General features: G+C 48.8%; 1 protein-coding gene across 2 annotated transcripts; it reads right to left on the bottom strand.

Moving 5' to 3' along the window:
• Positions 1-252: 252 nt before the first annotated feature.
• Adissp (adipose secreted signaling protein) lies at positions 253-12,723 on the bottom strand. 2 transcript variants are annotated; one of them, XM_078051491.1, is made up of 6 exons: positions 12,552-12,723; positions 6,635-6,751; positions 5,138-5,280; positions 2,168-2,306; positions 1,108-1,230; positions 253-911 (listed from the first exon to the last, which is right to left on the bottom strand). In XM_078051491.1, the coding sequence occupies exons 2-6, from the start codon at positions 6,651-6,653 to the stop codon at positions 811-813; spliced, it is 525 nt and encodes a 174-aa protein (XP_077907617.1). In that variant the 5' UTR covers positions 6,654-6,751; positions 12,552-12,723; the 3' UTR covers positions 253-810. The 2 variants fall into 2 exon arrangements, with proteins under 2 accessions (XP_077907617.1, XP_077907618.1); XM_078051492.1 differs by lacking the exon at positions 6,635-6,751.
• Positions 12,724-19,188: the final 6,465 nt, after the last annotated feature.

The following is a 19,188-nucleotide window of genomic DNA, read 5'->3' as shown; positions in this document are numbered from 1 at the left end:
GCTGTCAAACATCCCAAATACTTCCCCACTCCTAAAGACCTCTCCCTGGCCAGGGCAGATACCCATCCCCAGTTAGCCCCAGGCCTAAAATGCCACCACCTGTGCACAGCTCTTCTGAGGCCAAGGTGCTACATTACCACTGGCTGTTCTTGCCTCCTGAAAGGATGAGTTACCCAAGTCCTTGCCTGGCCCATCTGTGAGGTATTAGACAATCTTGAGACCAGAGAGAACAAAAAAACCCATGGCCATGTATCCATTTAAGTTTTTATTTCTTATGGGTTCTAACCCAACCAGTCATTTAAAAACCAAGTAACTCAGACCTGAGGGGTAGGAGCTGGGAACTGCGCCTCCCTCCTACTCACATGGGTAGCAGTGGGGAAGAGGCAGGGGTGGGAGAGGTGGCTGAGGCATCCAGGCAGCAGCAGCAGTAATGGGGTGTTGGCATCACAGAGCCACTCAGTCCTCTCCCAGACCCTGACTGGAGCCCACATGGCTTGGGATGGAGAGTGGGTAGAACCCACCCCAGAATCTCCCCTTCCCCTCCTTAGATAGCCTCCTTGGGGGCTCAACCCATTTCTTCTGGCAGGAGACTGAGGCACACGGAGAGGAGGAAGTGGGAGAATAGAACACAGGAGAGGCAGGGTAGTGGCAGAATGAAGGCAGAGGTGAAAGGTGTGGGCGAGGCCCCAACACCACCCCTTCGCCCACCTGGGGATGGGGTGAGGAAGCCACATCATCACGCAGCATGTTGGGAGACCAGGTGGGGTTTAAGGCTGAGGGGCCCCAAGACAGGTCGGCCGGGTGCGGGCCTCAGTCGAAGCCATGCCAGTCACTATGCTCAGAGTCGTACTCCAGCTCTGCACCCACACACTTGACACCGTCCAGTAGCATGGGTGTGCCGTGGTGTCGGTCTGCAAAGCAGGCATGCAAGCTGGTGTGTCCACTGTGCCCTGGCCCCACCCCAAAGGGTCCTCTCTCCCCTAGAGATCAGGTAGTGGGGGCCACTGGGAGGACCTGGGCTAAAAAGTTGGGACCCCATTGGATAAGGATCCCCGAGGCCAATCTTGCATCTGCTCCCTTCCAGCCAGATCTATGCCTCACACTCACCCATGACACGTGCCTGTACCGTCACCCGCACACAGGCACCAGTGCCACCCTCGCAGGCTAGGAGCATCTCCTCTTTGAGGACGCCCTCCTTGTGTGCAGAGTACTCGCACTTGATGCTGTAACCTGCCCAGAGACAGGGGACAGGTGTGCCATCAACACCTCCCACAGCTTCCCAATCCTGTCCCCAACACATATGGCTATCACCCATCACATGACATGCTAAGCCTCCCAGAGAATGGGGCAAGAATGGCCCCTTCAGAGCCCAGACACACATCCCTATTGGTAAGATGTGCCTAGAGGCCTAGGAAGCTTCCCTTTCTTCAATGAGCTCAATGTGCCTCTGGCCTGCAGGCCATCCCCAGCATGGCTCTCAAGGTGAGGCAAACTCAAACTCAGGCTTCCAAAAGAAGGACCTGTGTATTCAACACAAAGGCAGGCAGTGAGGGGGTGATGGAGAACAAGGGAGGCAGACAGGGTGGAATGTGAGCAGGCTGTGGCAAGAGCAAGGCAAATGCCTAAGGTATGTTGCTTGGAGTCCACTGGAGGACAAGGTCATGAAAAGGTAGAGAAAGGGGGACATGACACTGAAGCTGGGGTCTATGGGCAGTACATGGAAAAACTGACACCCTAGCCTCTTCCAAGCTGAAGGTAGCGGGTGGAGCAGGGCCTGAGGCCAGCAGGGTTGGGAGAAGCAGTGTGAAACCCAGAGCCTGGGGCTGGTAGGTGCTAGAAGTTGGCCACACAAAGTTCTGCGTCTCCAGCATATTTTTCTCGAGGGCAGGCAGGAGGGAGGGTTGGAGGCCCAAAGCCAGTGGTTCCCATCTTGATAACTTCCCCACTAAGGAAACCATCAGGCAATGGGCAGATGCAGGCCTGCAGTGTGAATTCATTGGCTTCAGTCAAAGAAGGGAGGCTTGGGACATGCGAACTACCAAGTTATCACTGCAAGCTCTTAAGAAGTATGTGTCACTGACTTGAAGTACCCCATATTCTCACTCTCACTCACATCTGGGACCTACTGGAGGAGGGCAGGCCTCCAGAACCCCAGGAAGGGACACACCTTCAGGGATGGGCATGACGCTGAGGAGCTTGAGGTGAAGGCTGGGAACAGGTGCCTCCCGTATATCCTTGCTCAGCCTGCGCACTGGGGGCAGAGTGAAGGTAATCTCATACCTGTGCAGGATCTTCAGGAAGCCAACCTGCAGCAGAAAGGGGTGAGAAGACAGGCACCTCCAGTTACTGATTCCCTAAGAGTCCATCCAGGCCATGCTGCCTATGATCCTTGTGGACCACAACACCTGCTTCTCTGGAAGCCTAACTCCTTCCATCACTTTAGCTAGACCCCTAGTCCAGTGGCTTCAGTCCCTCTGGCAGAATCCCTTCCCCTAAAGGCCAGCACAATCCTCATCATCTGTCAAGGACCCCACATTCCTTAGTGGCCTATTTTATAAAGAAGATTGAAGTCAGAAAATGATATTATGTGACCAGGGAAAAGTCTTCCCTAGATCTCTTGGCCACTCTTGCACGTAAGAGCATTGGCACATAAGGCACTAGCCACTACTTTGAGCCATATGGAGGCTCCAAGTCCCACAACACAGACCATCCACCTGTCCCCACTACTACCAGCACCTATTCAGAACCAGTAGCCCAGGGTCCTCCAATCCCTAATAAGGAGACACCAGGTAACACAAAACAGTGTGGATGAGGGATAGAATGAAATTAGGTAAGTAGACACCACAGAGTAGGGGTATAGTTCAGTGTTAGTTCATGCCTAGCATGTGTGAGGCTTTGGATTTGATCCACAGCACCAATTAAAACCCAAAATGAACTCCAGACCAGCTGTGTAAGTCCACAGCTGGCCCACAGACCTGACTTCTGCCTGTCTCGCTGGCATCAGATACACCCACCTGCTCACTCAGAGGCCCCTATTCATGGCCCATGGAATTTGTTGTTGTTTAGTACCAAGAATTAAACCCAGAGGTGCTCTACCACTGAAATACATTCCTGGCACTTTTTATTTTTTATTTTGAGACAGAGTTTCACCAAGTTACTTAGGACCTTGATAAGGTACTGAGGCTGGCTTCCAACTTGCAATCCTCCTGCCTCAGCCTCCTACTTGTATGGAATGACAGGTATGGGCCATCACACCTGCTTGAATATCCATTGTTTATACATAGTGCTTGGCAACCAAAACTGTCCCTTTGGGACAGATGCCATCCTTGGAAACTCGGTGATGTGAAGAATTACAAGCCAGAGTGGCAGTTGGGCACAGTAGCCGATGGAAGTGCCAGTCCAGTAAACACAGGAGGGATGCAGTACCCCCAGCTCATGTGGGCAGAGAATCCTGGTCACAGTTATACAGGGCAGTTTGGAAATGGTTGTGTGGAGCTTTTAGCCTTTCAATGGGACCAGCCTTACATCACCCACATGATAAAGCTCAATCCAGGTGATCCCCTCACACTCTGCTGGTAGTGGGCATACTTCTCAAGAAGCCTTTCTGGCTGTACCTGCTTGCTGTGACTCTGTGATCCAGCTGCACCACTTGCAGAATTTTCCAGGAGAAATGCTCAGAGATAGGCAAAACAATAGTCATTGATACCCTATTTATAACAGGAAAAGAAACAACTGTAGCACCTAGGCACAGGGAAGCAGCAAAATCAGTGATGATACACATGATGAAACACCAGGCAGGTATAAAATCTCATGGAAGATTATTTCCTGATACAGGCAGGAGCCAGTTCACAAGAAAAGCAAGCAAATATAATATACCCTGTCCACTGTGATGCCAGTTTTTTTTTTGTTTTAAAAAAAAAAAACAAAGCTTAAAAAATGAAACCTGGACTGATAGATATCCAAATATTAACCATGGTTATTTCTGGACAATATAACTGTGGCTACTTTTAAATTTCTTTTTATTTTTTGCAGTGCTGGGGAGTGAACTCAGTGTCTCATGCACACTAGACAAGTGCTCTTCTGCTGAGCTATATCCCTAGCCCCTTATATTTTTCTCATAGATGTGAATGGATTTTGCAATGAGGGAAGGGAACTGGGTTTTTTTAACTAGGTTTTTTTTTTTTCTCATCGTTGTTGATGTTTTTTGATTTTTAAGCTTAGTTCGTTCCTTTTTTTCCCCAGGGGAAAACTGTCAGCTGTAGGAGAAAGAAGGAAGACATTAGGGTTAGACAGAAATGGATACAAACCTGGGCCCCTTCTGAAAAGAGCAGCAAGCCCCTTTTCAGGGCAGTCTCCAGGGAACCAAACCTCTGCCCCCCACCACAGGGCATTTCTACTCAACTCTGGATCCTGGGCTTATTGACCAACCTGAAGGCCTCAATCTGGCCCCTGAAGAGACTCTCTCCTGCCTTTCCAAGTGAATAGGGGACCTATTTTTCTCCTGGCAGTTGGAGGAGTCATGTGTGAGGTATGGCCATGAGAAAGGGGTACTCTACCAAGTAGAAAATGTGGGATGAAGCAGGATATGTAGTTCAGTAATAGAGTGTATGTTTAGCATGCACAAAGCCCTAGGAGCCATCCCCAGGGGTAAAAAGAAAAAAAAAATGGAGTAATCAATACCATTACAAAGAGCCCAAAACATGGTAAAAAGTCACACTTTGTTATCACCATATATCTGCATCACATACCTACATCTTCCATTCTCACCAACTCTATAAGGTGTGAATTGTCTCCACTGGAGAGAAAACAAATGAAGATGACCTGCTTAGGCAGGTCATAGAGCCAGAATGGCAGGCCTAGACCTGAATCCAGGCTTGTCGCACTACAGCTGCCTTGACACCAGCCTTCCACTGCTACTGGCTGGGTAAGGCCAATGACACCAGCTCTACTCACCTGGTGATACATTCATCTCATTGACCACCACCACCACCACCATTTTATAGATGGGAAACCAAGGCTCAAGGAGGGGCAAAGACATGCCTGTGAATGCCACTGAGGAAAGAGGAAAGACAGTCCCAGAAAGCCAGGTAGAGCCAGAGAGGAGGTAAAGCTGATTCTGGGAGAAATATGAACATACCTTGACCAGAAAGCTGCTGTCACCCTCCTGGGTGACCATGACCACTGAGTCATGTAGCTTCTCATCAAAGTGGACATGGCTCTGGGAGCCTTCGGCATCATGGCCTGCTGCAAAGCGGATACTCCGGACTCTGGGCTTATTGCCTAAGAAGAGTGAGAGAAGAATCCAGGGGTGGCTACGTTCTCCTACCCCCAGAAAACTATGTTCCCCTTATTCCTTCCCCATCCCCGGACTTCCCTTGACATCACCCAGCACCCACTTGGCCAGGCCAATTTCAGGACTAAGTCCACTGGTAATCAAGAAGCTTGAGGTTATCTACCTCACTCCTACCTGCCCAGTCGTCCCACAAAAGTCATCCCCACAACATGGTCATGGGACCCCTCAGGACTGGCTGAAATGACTCCCCCTTACTTGGAAGGGAGGAGGCTGGCACCAGAGACAGGAAGACACAGCATTGTAGGGCTTGGCCCAGGTCTCGGCACACCTGGCCCCATACTCTCCTTCACAGTGCCAAGCTCCCCAACCCTGGCATCTTCTCTCACAGGTCTGTCAGTACATGAGGCCCCAGTCTACTCCCTGTGATGACCTCAGCCAACCTGGGGGCCAGAGATAGAAGGAGGTGCCCTTCTTGGAGGTGGGAGAAATGAAGAGGGTTAAAAACCATACTCCATCCACTTAGGAGAGACTGCAGCTGTCACTAATGCTCACTGATCACTGGCAGGTTCAAGAAGAAAGAAGCTGGGGAGCCTCCTCGTCCTCCCCATGCCCTTTCCTCTCTGCTTAGCCCCCATCAAGGCCCTTGGCTGTCCCTGAGCTGGGTCTGGTTCTCTGAGGCCTGAAAGATCAGGGGATTGAGAGGAGAAGAGTGGTGGGGAGCCAAGTGGCTAGTCTGAATGGTCACTCAGGCTGAGGGACCCCAAGAGCATGAATCCAGTCCTCTCTGACACTTCAGCCCTAGGCCTCCCCAAAAACCTATCTGGAGTCCTTTTGATGGGAAGGCCTGGGCCGGCCTTGGCCTGGGTTCTTTGACATTCAGCAAAAGCCCTGGGGGCCAGCCTGGTACATCCACAGTCCTTGTTGCACTTCATTAACCTGATTATAAGATTTTACCAGAACTCCCTTGCCTAAAACTCTCCAACAGCCCTCTGGATTCAGTGAAATCCAAATGGCCTGCTGTGGCCCTGCCCATCTCCCCAGTTTCAGTACTTACACAAGCCCTGCATGTTGCTGGACCACTAGCAGCACAATAGGGTATCTCACACAAGACATAGGAGCACACACCTCCAGAAAACAGCAAACCAAGGAACTAGCAGGGGCCTCTGCTAGGGCTTGGGTGACCCGCAGGACCAGGCACACAGAACTCACATGTTTGGAATTCATACACCATGCATACAAACACACACACACAGCTGAAGCAGGCCCCCCAAGCAAAAATGCCCCGTACCCCAGGGCCCATCTAAAAGCTCATGCACACCCACAGGCCAGGAGGACACTCACCCTTATTGGCTGCAGCCATGGACGCCCTCCCTGCCACCGAGTGAAACACACAGCTCCTGCTGTATACCTCCGCTCCAGCTCAGCAGCCTCCCATGCTCCAGGGACACAAGCAGGAACCTGAAGGATGGGGGATGGAGAGGGCAGTGGTCAGGATCATCCATGAGCCCATGACTGGGAGAGAGCAGAGGGCTTTGCTTAGGAAAGACTCAAACTGCTGCTGCTTTCAGCAGCCCAAATGGGGCCTGCATCCCCTTGCACAGGGGTCTGCCTGACCCCTTCAGCCACTGACCACAGACATCAAGAGCCCTCACCCCTTCCTGACCCCCTACTGAACCCAGGGCCCTGCCAGCAAATGCTAAGTTTCTGGTGCCAAAGTGCCAACATAGGTCAAGTGCCCAACCCACCTGAGACTGGCAGGAAACAGCCTGGAGAGAAAGGGAACTTTATTAATTTTTAGGGGCCAGTTCTGGCATTGCTGACCCTGAAGGTAGACCCAGGGGGTCATACATATTATTCAGGTCACAAACTCAGTGCAGCTGTGTGCTGGTCAGTCAACAGCATGCTTGGAGATAGGAAAGAATAGGGGACCACAAGAGATAACTCTATCCTTAGAGCTTTCCCCCTAGTGGTCAGTCAGAGCCACATACAGAACAGAGGCCCATGGAGAGGATGTTACCCCATCTGAACCCACCATCCAGACCCTGCACTGGCTCAGCTCATCAAAGGCTGTCTCAGTGCAGAAGCAAGTGTGAGGTGTCCTAAGGATACCTCTGATGGGCTGAGCTGGTCCTATCTAAGCATCAAAAAGAATAAGAAGCACAACTGATGGAAACAGATGGAATACGTAAAATCAGAGCATTCACAGAGATTACAAAAAAAGAAGAACAAGGAAAGCAAAACAAACACAAACCCTCATGTATCACCACTGATGGCAGCGTGCCCCTTAAAGAGAAATAATTCTACCTGTCCCTCAGCCTTTCTTGTAAGCAAACTGCCCTGGTGGTTAATGGAAAGCTCCTTTTCACTACAGATTCCTTACTAATAAATAACAAAGGAACAACCAAATGTCAAGTAATTCTGCAGCGCCTAAAGAAACAAATGCCAGAGGCAACAACAGTGAGAAGATGCTGAACCACCAAGGAAAGGCGGGTGGAAGTAGATACACACAGATGCCCAAGTGCCACCAATGTAGATCCAATGTTAATGGGGATTAACACAAGTTTGCAATAGGGGGATGTGGCATCACAAGACCACACATGGATCTGTCCCCCTCACTAACCACAGGACAGATGGCCTTGACACACTGATGCCTCCTGATGTGAGGCAGCCAAAAGTCACAGCACCACTGACAAGGGATCCCTGCCAAAGATGCTTAACCTGGATCTGATAGGGCCTCTAGCCCCAACTCCTCAATTACTAAAAACCAGAGGACAGAACAAATTAAACGATGCCCTGAGCAGACAATGAGACAAACCCAGAAGGCCGAGTATTCCACAGGATGACTGACCTGTTTTTTTCAAGGTGCAAGAAAAAAGAAACAGAAAGATTGTTCTAGATAGGGAATTGGCAAGTTACATTCTCTTGGGCCACCACCTGTCTTTTGTAAATAAAGTTTTACTGGAATGTAACTGTTCTCATTCATTTACATATTGTTTGTGGCAGCTTTCGCACTAAAACAAAACTACTTCAAGCAGTTGTGACAGAGACCATATGGCCGCAAAGTCTAAAATATTCACCATCTAGCCCTTCATAGAAATGTTTTGCCAACCCCTGTTCTAGATTAACTCACACTTAAGGGACAGAAAAATCTACAGGACAACTGACCTGGTTTTTTCACTAAATCAGCTACAAAAAGAAAAGGACATGGGGGAGGGGGCTTTTAACTCCCTCATTTGGGGGCTAAGTGGAGAATGTAAGTGAATAAGATAGTAGAAGACACTAAGAAAACAGATGACTTTGTTAGGCGAGATATCAGAATTGTACTCCATAAAGAAGTATACGGCTTTATTTTCTCAGAGAAACACACTGAAGTGCTGAGAGACAAGTGACCCATGAATGACCTTGGGTAATCCAGAGAATGAAGAAAAACCATGGGGTGGCCTCACGTCAGGGGCTGGGCCTATTGAGGGCATGACTTTTGAGATCCCTCTGGGGCTAAGCCAGACAAGTCCACCCAGGTCCAAGCTGTGTGTTGGAGTCCCAGGAGTCCCCTGGTAGGAGGCCTAGAGATGCAGGGAAGGGCAAGCAAGGTTCAGGCCTGTGGAATGCAAGGTAGGTCAGAGCAGCAACAAGCCCCTTCCTTGGAGGCTAACTCCCAGGCCTAACTTGCAAGGAGGCAAACTATACCCTACTCATCTCTAGCCAGGGCTGCTCTGGAGACAGCTTTCCTCCAAGGAGCCTGGCCCTGGAAAGCAGTCTGTCCCAACCCACCTACTCCAGCCACCCCCAAAGCTATAACTCAGAACATGTGACAAACAGCCAAATGCAATGGTGCCAGGCCTCCTTCCTTCCTCAAAGAGGCTGCTCCAACCATGCTTCTATAGCCATAAAGTAGTGACAGCCCAATATCCACAAGCCTCCCCTACCCCGCCCCCCAAATACCCTGCTAAAACTCTTAACCAATGGCTCATTAGAAGCTCCTAGAGGCCCTCTTCACAAAACACAGACCCAGTATATGCAGGGCCCCTCCCTGTCTTCCCCTACCCCACTGCCTGGTCCCCGCCTCCTTTTGCCAGGCCCACCCTTTTCACTTCTGGGATCATATGTTACCTATCTTCTCCACCTTAAAAGGGCAGTGACTATGGTTTTGTCCTGAGCCCCCAGCACAGCACCTGACAGGGAGCTGCTGACTTCAGTTCATATTTGTTGAATGAATGAATGACATCTCTAAGGGGAGCCCAAGTATAGGCCTTGGCTGGACCCTCTAAGCAGACATGGTGTGGTCAGGGACAGCAACTCTCAGTATCTCCCTTCTCAACTCTCAGAGCAAACCTCTACCCTGAGGGCATCACTCCCCTGGACTTCCTCTGGCCTTGCCACAGTGGGCTGGTTACCTGCCCATGCCTACCTTGAGATGGAAAGACTGCTCAGGGCAGGACCCACATCATCAGTGCCAGAACTCATGACAGTCAATGAGCAACTGCCTGTAACCCTCCGTGAGAATACAGAACAGGGAGGCAAGTGACTTCAGGGGCCCAAAGAAGGTTGGAAAAGCCAAACCATCTTTCACAACAGAGAACCTGCCAGCAGCTGTCCTTGAAGCTAGACTCTTATCCACACCATTTCCTCATTAGAAGCAGGAAATGAGGGCAACAGACCTCCCCTGATGCAGCCATGTTCACAGAGAAGTGCTAGGCCACCTTGCAACCCCTAGGGTAGCCCTGCCTCCAGTCTCCTCCTGTGCCAATTCCTCACTATGGTCTAAGACACACAGTCTCCTAGAGACAGCAGTCCAGGTTTAAATTGAGGTTCTGCCCTTTCTGGCTGCATGGGATATTCCTATCACTTCTCTAATAGGCAGGAATAAGGAGTGGCCTCTTCCTCCCAGGGTATGGTGCAGCTTTGTGCCTAAGATCTGTGAAAATGCACCCACCCTGGACCTCTGTAAAACCCCAAAGGCCTGGTTTTTAAAGCAATAGCAATTTCACTAGGGGAAAAAAAAAAAAAAAGCACTTGGAGGAGAGGCACTTCAGGTCAATCCTGGAGGAGCCAGGAATGGCCCTTCAAGAGGACCCCAGGGAATTCAGCTTCTTGGAAAACAGCTCAAGGGTTAAGGGGACCTCCCCCCTCCCTTCTTCTATTCCCAGGGCAGTCAGGCCCCCAGGGAGGGATGGAAAGAAAACAGCTGGAAAGCCCCCTATCCACCCCTCCCCAACAATCACAGGAGCTCAGAAAGATGTGAACAATGTGTATCTTTGCCCTCCTTCCATGGCTAAACAAATGACCCAGCCTCTGCCTTGGGTGCTGTCAGCAAGTCAGGGGTAAGACTCTGGACAGTCACAGGATGGGAAGGACTGAAAAGCTGGGACAAGGCCTTTGGGGCTTCTTTGGCTTTCAGTTGTTCTCAGGCAAACGGGGGAAACTTCCATTAGGGGGACAGAGAGGTGCTAGCCCAGATCCTTCTTGGTTTTGGAAAGAAAGGCTATTTTAAGGCTACTAGGGACTAGCAAGTAACCAGACAGCTGGACAGTTACTCAGGAACCCAGTTCTGCCCTACAGAGTGCTGGCTGTCACTTCAGGGTGTCCCATGCAATGGCCCAAGCTTCAAACTGGAGAAAGGGCCAAATACCAGTCTATTGGTAGCAAAGTAGAGCTCCTGAACCCAACATCCTTTTGTCCCCAATACATGCAACCTCCCTGCCCCAGAAGCAGCCCCCAAACTCCCAGGTATCACAGGGCCAGCTCCAACTAGATCTTTGCTGTGTGGCTAGGGGTATGTCCCCAATCTCTCAGGACCTTATTTCTCAATAACTCTTCAATCCCTAATCTCAACCTGGTCCAAGGTCTTTCTCTGTGCCAGGCGAGACAGACAACCTTCCACTCTTACTACCATTTCCTCCACTACACCTATCCTGGGGCTCAGTACTGGTTGAAGCACTCAGTGTAGCTTCCCATTAAAGCTCAAGTCTGTAAACTGAACACCCAATAAGGCCTTGAAATTGGGCAACAATGAATGAATGCCTACTTCCTAGAACGTGACCCAGGACTGAGCACATAGCAGGGCCACATACTTACATTACAGCAAGGCAATGCTGGAGGAAGCCATCAGCTCGGCCTTGACCTAACTTCATTTCCTCCTCCCTCCAGAAGGCCAAAGATGTGAGGGTTAAGTAAGGATTTTTTGTTTGTTTTCTCTCACAGTGAGGCAGGAGTTGAATTTGGGAAGGGACTCCCACCCTCATCCCACCCTCCTTCCTGTTTCCCAGACAAGTGCTCCCCTCCCCTGCCCAGCTTTCTCTCTCTTCATTCCCCCTGCCCTCAGCTAGAGGGTGCTGAGACTCCTCTAGTCTACAGGCTGCCTGACCCACCCTGACCTAGCCCTAGAGACCTAAAAGACCCAAGAAGCAGAGGCCAGTCTGCATTCAGGGGATGACAGATACTTCTGGCCTTTCTCAGCTCCCTAGAGTAGAATAATGTCCTATCCCCACTTCCCAAGGCCAAGACTCAACAGGAAAGACAGGCTGAGAAGCCCTTTGCAGTCTGACAGGGTCCTGGGAACGTTGATCCAAAATCTAAATCAAATCACTCTAGCTACATGATATCAGGGAGGCCAAACTAAGTCTCCAAGGTGCTAGGGGACCAAGTGTGGGACTCTGTTTCCTTTCTTATCGCCATCCCTGTGGGTGTGGCACCCTCAGCCCCACACCATTCTCATCTTCTTGGGAAACAAATGCAGCTGAACGTACCCCATCATATCCTTCCCGAGCATCAAGGCAGCGGTTCTGACGAAGATAATCGCCTGTGCTCCTTGTCCTCACCTCGGCTGACGCAGGAGTCTCCGGAGTCCGCACTCCCAGACATTACCGCCCTCTTGCCCGAGGGTTCAGAGCACCGAAGGCTCAGACTGGCTACCCGCCCAAGCTCAAACTACGAGATGGTAGCGAAAGCGATGCTAACCCCCCCCCCATTACGCCCCCGCCCTCACTGTGTCACTCGTGCCCCGCGACAGCGCCCCGCGGAAAACATTCCTGCTCCACCAGCTAACGGTCACCCGCAACCCGAAGACCTAGCATCACCCCATTCAGGTATTGGGAAGTCCTCCAGGTCCGGCCCCGACAGCGGAGTCCCCCTGCCCCACCCCTCCTATCACCCCGAGCGGGGTCCAGGCACCAACTGTCTAGGACAGGGACCCTGCCGGGAGCGGAATCTCGGCAAGATGGGCGGACCCCGGAGGCTGTGAGAGGAGGAACAGTCTCACCTTGTAAGTGCACCTCTGGGATGGGCAAGGCAGGGACAACCGCGGTGGTGGCTGCGGTGGCTGCGGTGGCGACAGCAGCAGGCGGCGGCTGCAGCCGGGCCACAACGCTGAGCACGAGGAAGAGAGCTCCGCGCCACTGCCGCCCGCCTCACGGCACGCCCCCGCCTCTGCCCATTGGCTGGTTGGTGGGTGGGGCGAGGGCCGCTTCAGACCAATGAACTAGCTTCAGGGAACCGCCAACGAGCGATTAGCCACCGGTGTCACGTGAAGGGGGCGTTGCGCCTGCGCCCTATGATAAAGCGGTTGCCCCAGGACCCGGCGAGTTCTCGCGATGAAGACTGCCAGGCTGCCAAGCCGCCGGTCGTAGCCGGGAACTAGAAAGCGACCCGAGGGAGAGAGCTAGGTAGGAGGGGCGCCTCAGAGACTCCGCCTTTGTCCCACGTCCCTGCGTGGGGGTTTGTACTTCCCACTTTGGCCTCGACTTGGGCGGGGCTTCCCCTGGGCTTTGCTCCCTCCGGTGACCGTAAGGCGGGGCTGCCGGCTAGATGGAGCGCCCAAAGGTGGCCTTTCTCCCTCCAAGTTTCCACGTCCTCGCCATCAGCCATTACGACCCACCCTAGTGCTGTCTAGTAGCTAAGCAGCCATCTGCCCGGCTCTGCGACCCCCGGGCTTTGCTTTTCCCTTTCTACCGCATCCCCTGCCTCGGAGGAAGCGCGCCCGCGCGGACTGGAGACGCGTCCCGAGAGCCCAGCCCAGCCCAGATAAGCTTCAGAACAAAGGCACACGGCATGGGGGTTGGGAGATTTTGCGGGCGCCCCCGGGGACCGCAGCCTCTGCTCCCGGTCTCCAAGGAGGCGGTCGCCATGGCAGCGGGATGCGCCTCGCTTAGCCTGGCGGGGGTAGCACGTGGGCGACTCCACAGCGCTGGGGAACCGGAGGCGTGGCCCCCGGGTCCTCAGAGGTTCTAGCCGTATCTCTGAACACCCTATTCCCATTTCCGCTGACGGGAATAATTTCCCTAAAGTACCAGTGAATGAACCATCTAAAGCACGCAGCCTTTTCCTTCCAAAATAACTAGGGGAGAGGGCTTTAACAACTGAGGGCCAGCTTCCTTTCTGAAGGGCTAAGGTCACTGCCTTTGAAGAATCTTAAAGAAGCTACTTCCCGCTGGATCCCTGTGGCCCCTAACTTTCCTGGTCTCTGATCCGTACACTTTTGAAAAATAATCTTTCTGAGCTATTGTTTCCATCGAGTCCTCCCATTCCTCTAAAATGCTGCGTCCCCCGGGACTGTCTCCAGCTGAGCTTCAAACTTCAGCATTTTGGGTGATTTCGTGCGTGAGCTTTCTGGCCTTTGAGAACACAGTCTTCTAGCGCAGACTTTGGGAGTTTTCCACATTGTGATCTCAGCTCATCCATTCCTTCCCACTCGCTACCAATTCCCACCCTTCCTTCCCAATATCTACCCCCCCATCCCTGCAATGTATTCTTTTTCTTTTTTCAACTTGGCAGACAGTGGGCCCAGAGTAGTCTGCAGATGTATTTTGTTTAACCTACATGAGGCTTTAAAAATAATTCTTCCCCCCCTCCCCCTTCCTCCTTCCCTTTCTTGCAAAAGAATCTGATTTCCAGACTTCTTTTGAAATAATAACATGGAGTCATTACAGCCTGGCACCAAATTCTGATGCTGAGTGGTAGTTACCACTTTAGGACACATCAATTTACCATAAATCCTATCAATCTCTATTTCTCATGTTTATTTTAACTCCTGGGTCTGTGCGGACATTTGATTTCATGAATCCTTCCCCTCCTATGGTACCCTCCCACCTGAAAAGTCATGTCTAGTATAGACTCTCCCAAACACAGACTAGCTGCTCCCTACTGCCTGGGGCCATTTCCTAATTGTCAACTCCTTTCAACCAATATTTACTGAATGTATGATGGGCAAGTTACTGTGCCAGGTTCTCTGAAATGGAAGGTATTCCCAGCTTAGTGGGAAGGGACACCACATAAAAACAACTGTGGTCTCCTTTTCCTGCCAAACAATCCTCATACTTCCAGACCCTGGACTGTCTGGATAACTGGGAGGATCTTCAATACAGACTTGCCCATGCTGGAGTTACTATATGCTCCTGGGGAAGGCCACACAGTTCCAGAAAGTCTTCAGAAGAAAGCAAAACTTTGGTGCCAGAAAGAAGTTAGGGTAGAAGTTACAAGGCTGCACCATCTCTGCCCAATGAGCCTGTGTACCAAAAGAGGCACTGCCAATGTCAGAGTGGTATCCAGGTCTCAGGGCTGCCTGTGCATAGAGTGTTAACTGAACTAAATGACTCTGAAAAGGAAAGCCACAGGCCCCTACCAGGCTCCCTAGAGATGGAGATAGTATGGGAAGGAACTAGGAGCAACTCCAGGTTAGAAGAACAGATGAAGAACATGGAAAACACCCGCTCCAGCTCCAAACAGTAATTCTGGATGATGGGATGGGGGAATCAAACCTAGGGCCTCACACATGCTAGACAAGTACTCTATCACTGTTCACTGTTATGGTTTAGATATTAGGTATCCTCCAAAAGCTCATGTGTGAGACAATGCAAGAGAATTTAGAGATTAAATGATTGGAACATGTGAGGTTTAACCTAATCAGTTAATTAATCCCCTGATAGGATTAACTTGGGGGTGACTGTAGGCAGATAGGTTGTGGCTGAAGGAGGTGGGCCCCTAGGGGTGTGCCTTTGTAATTTTATCTCTGCTTCCTGGTGCCATGTTCCCAGCTGCTTTCCTTTGCCACACACTTCCATCACGGTGTTCTGCCTCATCCCAAACTCTGAGGAATTGAATAAATCATCTATGGACTAAGACCTCTGAAACTGTGAGCACCAAATAAATTTTCCTCCTCTAAAATTGTTCTTGTCAGGTCTTTTGGTCACAGAACAAAAAAGCTGACTAAAACAATCACTAAGCTCTATACCAGCCTGACTCTTATTATTTTTAATAAAAAACTGTGTCCTCTTTTGAAAGCTACTTGGCAGATTCTAATAAAATTGATATACGCCCACTTTTACACAGTAATTCCTCTCTTAATTATATACCAGAATACATGTATACACGTATTCATGGTTGCATTTATAATAGCCCCAGACTAGAAATAACCAAATGTATATCAATAATAAAATGAATAGATAAATTGCACTATATTTGTACAATGATATATTACCTATCAGTGACAACATCATACTGAATATATGCAACAACAGGGATAATTCTCACAATATTGAACAAAAGAACAAAATATATTCGGGCTGGGGATATAGCTCAAGCGGTAGCGTGCTTGCCTGGCATGCTCGGGGCACTGGGTTTGATCCTCAGCACCACATAAAAATAAAATAAAGATGTTGTGTCCACCGAAAGCTAGAAAATAAATATTTTTTTAAAAGTTTAAAAATAATAATAATATATTGTATAGCCTAGTACATGTCTTTTAGCGAAAGTATGTGTGCATTTCTCTTGCGTATTTATCTAGAAATGGAATTGCTGGGACATAACTGTTGTTTTATAATATGTCAATTTAGCTAGAGTAAACTGTTTCAAAAATTCTCTTTAATATATGTTTCCAATTAAGGTGGGCCATGTGGGCCATGACAGACATTTTTGCATGAGATTTGAAGAATGAAAGGAAGCAGCAACAATACCAAATTTGAGGGGATGGGGATGTGGCTCAAGCGGTAACCCGCTCGCCAGGCATGCGTGGGGTGCTGGGTTCGATCCTCAGCACCACATAAAAATAAAATAAAGATGTTGTGTCCACCAAAAACTGAAAAATAAATATTAAAAAAAAAAACAATACCGAATTTGACATTTGCAAGCTCCAGGCTGGAGCTTTGTCGCCCACACACATTGTTGCTGATCTGCAGCTTTACCTCATTGACATGGGATAGCCGTTAGGCCTGCAACTTACACCTTCCCTGGGTCCTCTTTCACTTCTCTGACTCCTGGGCCAGATGAAAAAGGGGGCCAGCTGCTTCTGCAGTTTATTCACATCCAGATTAGAGGCAGTGAGAACTGACATGAGTTCCAGTTTGTCCTCAAGCCTTCCAGCTTATGCTTGTGGATTCCAGTGTGTTCTTTCATTCCCCTGCCTTATATTCATCTTCCCATCGGCCTTCTTGTAGACTTTAAACTCCAGAATTAGGTGCAAAAACAAAAGTGTTAGAGATTGGAGACTCTTTAAACAATTTCCACAATTATCTAGTCAAATCCCTATAAGAAATCCCTTCTACTACTGATTAAACCATAAATGATAGCATAGGCATCTGTAGAAACTGCCAAACATTTCTGAAATGTAATTCTTGACACTCCCATTAGCAGAGTATGAGAGTTCTAGTTGCTTCACATCTTCATCAACATAAAAATTAGCATTTAATTTATAAAAATACTACACCATGCAAGTCAAAGCATGGCAACAGGCCACCAGTCTTCAGCCTCTACTATGAGCCATGTCCTTCTGCAGGACAATCTCATAATATCAAGATTACAAATGCATATATTTTTAACCAACCAATCCTGTTTCTAGAATTTATCATACATATATACTCATGTACAATACTAAATATATTATTATTAATATCAAAAGCCTGGAAATAAATGCTTTCTGAAGTAGAGGACTGACAAAGTAAATTTAGGATAGACAGTAGAACTTTTTCTTTTTCTTTTTTTTTTTTTTTTTTTGGTACTGAGGATTGAACCCAACCCAGGGGGATGCTCTACCACTGACCTACAACCACAGCCATTTTTATTTTTTTATTTTGAGATACAATCTTTTTTTTTGTTTTTTAAATTTGTTCTAATTGGTTATACGTGCATTTTGACACGTGAAATAGGGTCTTGCTGGCCTCAAACCTGCAATCCTCCTGTCTCAGCCTCCTGAGTCATTGGGGTTATAGGTGTGTACCACTGCATTCAACTTAAATAACAAATTCTGGATACTCTTTTCATGCCTTTCTCTCCCACAGGATTGTGAACACTATTTTATACTTTTCTTGGTGTTCCTGGCATTTGGCACATCATATGCACTCAATAAATATTTGGGGAATCAATCAATGAATTAACCAGGGAAATTAGAATTAGTGGGAGTCAGAAATGGGAGAGACAGCATTGGCTGTCCAAGGGGAATTTTGGGAATGAGAGAGATATTTAAAGAAGAGTTATAGAGCTATAATGTAAGATGTAATCTACTTTAATATCCCCAAGAGACATTTAGCAAAATCCTCCAATTGCTTCTGGAATTTGATTTGTGGGTCATGGGAGATATGACTGTGGGTTGGTACAGTCTCAGGTATATCTGATAACAGGGGTGGAGGGGCCTCAAGGAAGAAGAGCCTCCTAGACCCAGCCCAACCTTTGTCATGGGGAGGCCAACAGATTCTTTAGGACACAACCCAGTCACCAAACTTGTATTCTAGGGCCACTGTGCTCCTGCTAGGCAGAACCATAATCTGCCTAACTGATGTTTCCTCAGATTCTTCATATAAGCTATAACTACTAGTATCACATATAGGAGCCTATACATACGGTTAAGTGAATGGAAGTTTTAGAGAATAGAACTCTGGAAATCTAATGTTGACTAAAAAGAGTGTTAGAACTGTGGTCAGTGTGTGGGAGAAGCTAGTGGTTTGATCCTCAGCACCACATACAAATAAAGATGTTGTGTCTGCCGAAAACTAAAGAAAAATAAATATTTAAAAATTCTCTCTTTAAAAAATAAACAAATGTGTTGTTTTAAATCTCTAATTTAGTGGCAATTTATTATATGGTGATAACTAATACAGGTTATTTTTTATTGTTGCCATTGGAGCATTGCTATGAATATTGCTGTAACTTCTCTCTCAGAACACAGAACACAACAGTTTTAAGTTTCCCCTGGGGATGCGCCTAGGAATGGAATTGCTATAACTCAGGATTTATAAATGTTCCACATTATTGGTAGTCAGCAAATCATCAGAGTTAAGGTCATACCAAGGCCCTGGTGTCTTGGTCAGTGTTGAGAATAAAGTTGGCCTCAGTCCATAGAACTTGGGCAGTGTATGCACAGTCAGGAATCATACAGAAAGCCAAGATAAGGGTCAGTCCATAGGCAGTTGAGGGCAAGGGTGTGGCCACAGTTGGGGAGAATCTGAGGCCTGGGTTTAGGGTTGGGTTTGGACAAAGTTGCAGGACACTGTGAAGGTATACATTTGGGGGTCCATTTAAGCCAGGATTAGAAATCAGGCTGTCATAGTTCACAAAAACTGACCCTTGGGTGGGGATGTGGCTCAAGTGGTAGCTCGCTCGCCTGGCATGTGCGGAGCGCTGGGTTCGATCCTCAGAACCACATAAAAATAAAGATGTTGAGTACACCGAAACTAAAAAATAAATATTAAAAAATTCTCCTTAAAAAAAAAACCAAAAACCTGACCCTTGGTGATCTTCAATATACCAAGCAGTGAGTACACAGGACCCACCACCCATAAGATGAGACCCATTCTGGGTTCATGACACTTTCACTTAAGGGGGATAGAGGGTGGCAGAGTGGAGGACAAGGTGGGGGCGGAGATTTGCTGCCTTCAGGGATCCAGGCAGAAAGAGAAAGCAGGCACAGGAAA

This window comes from Ictidomys tridecemlineatus, chromosome 5 (genome assembly GCF_052094955.1).
Source record: "Ictidomys tridecemlineatus isolate mIctTri1 chromosome 5, mIctTri1.hap1, whole genome shotgun sequence".
NCBI classification, from domain to species: domain Eukaryota; kingdom Metazoa; phylum Chordata; class Mammalia; order Rodentia; family Sciuridae; genus Ictidomys; species Ictidomys tridecemlineatus.
The sequence above is the reverse complement of the archived record's forward strand: the minus strand, read 5'-3'. Positions and strand labels throughout refer to the sequence as shown.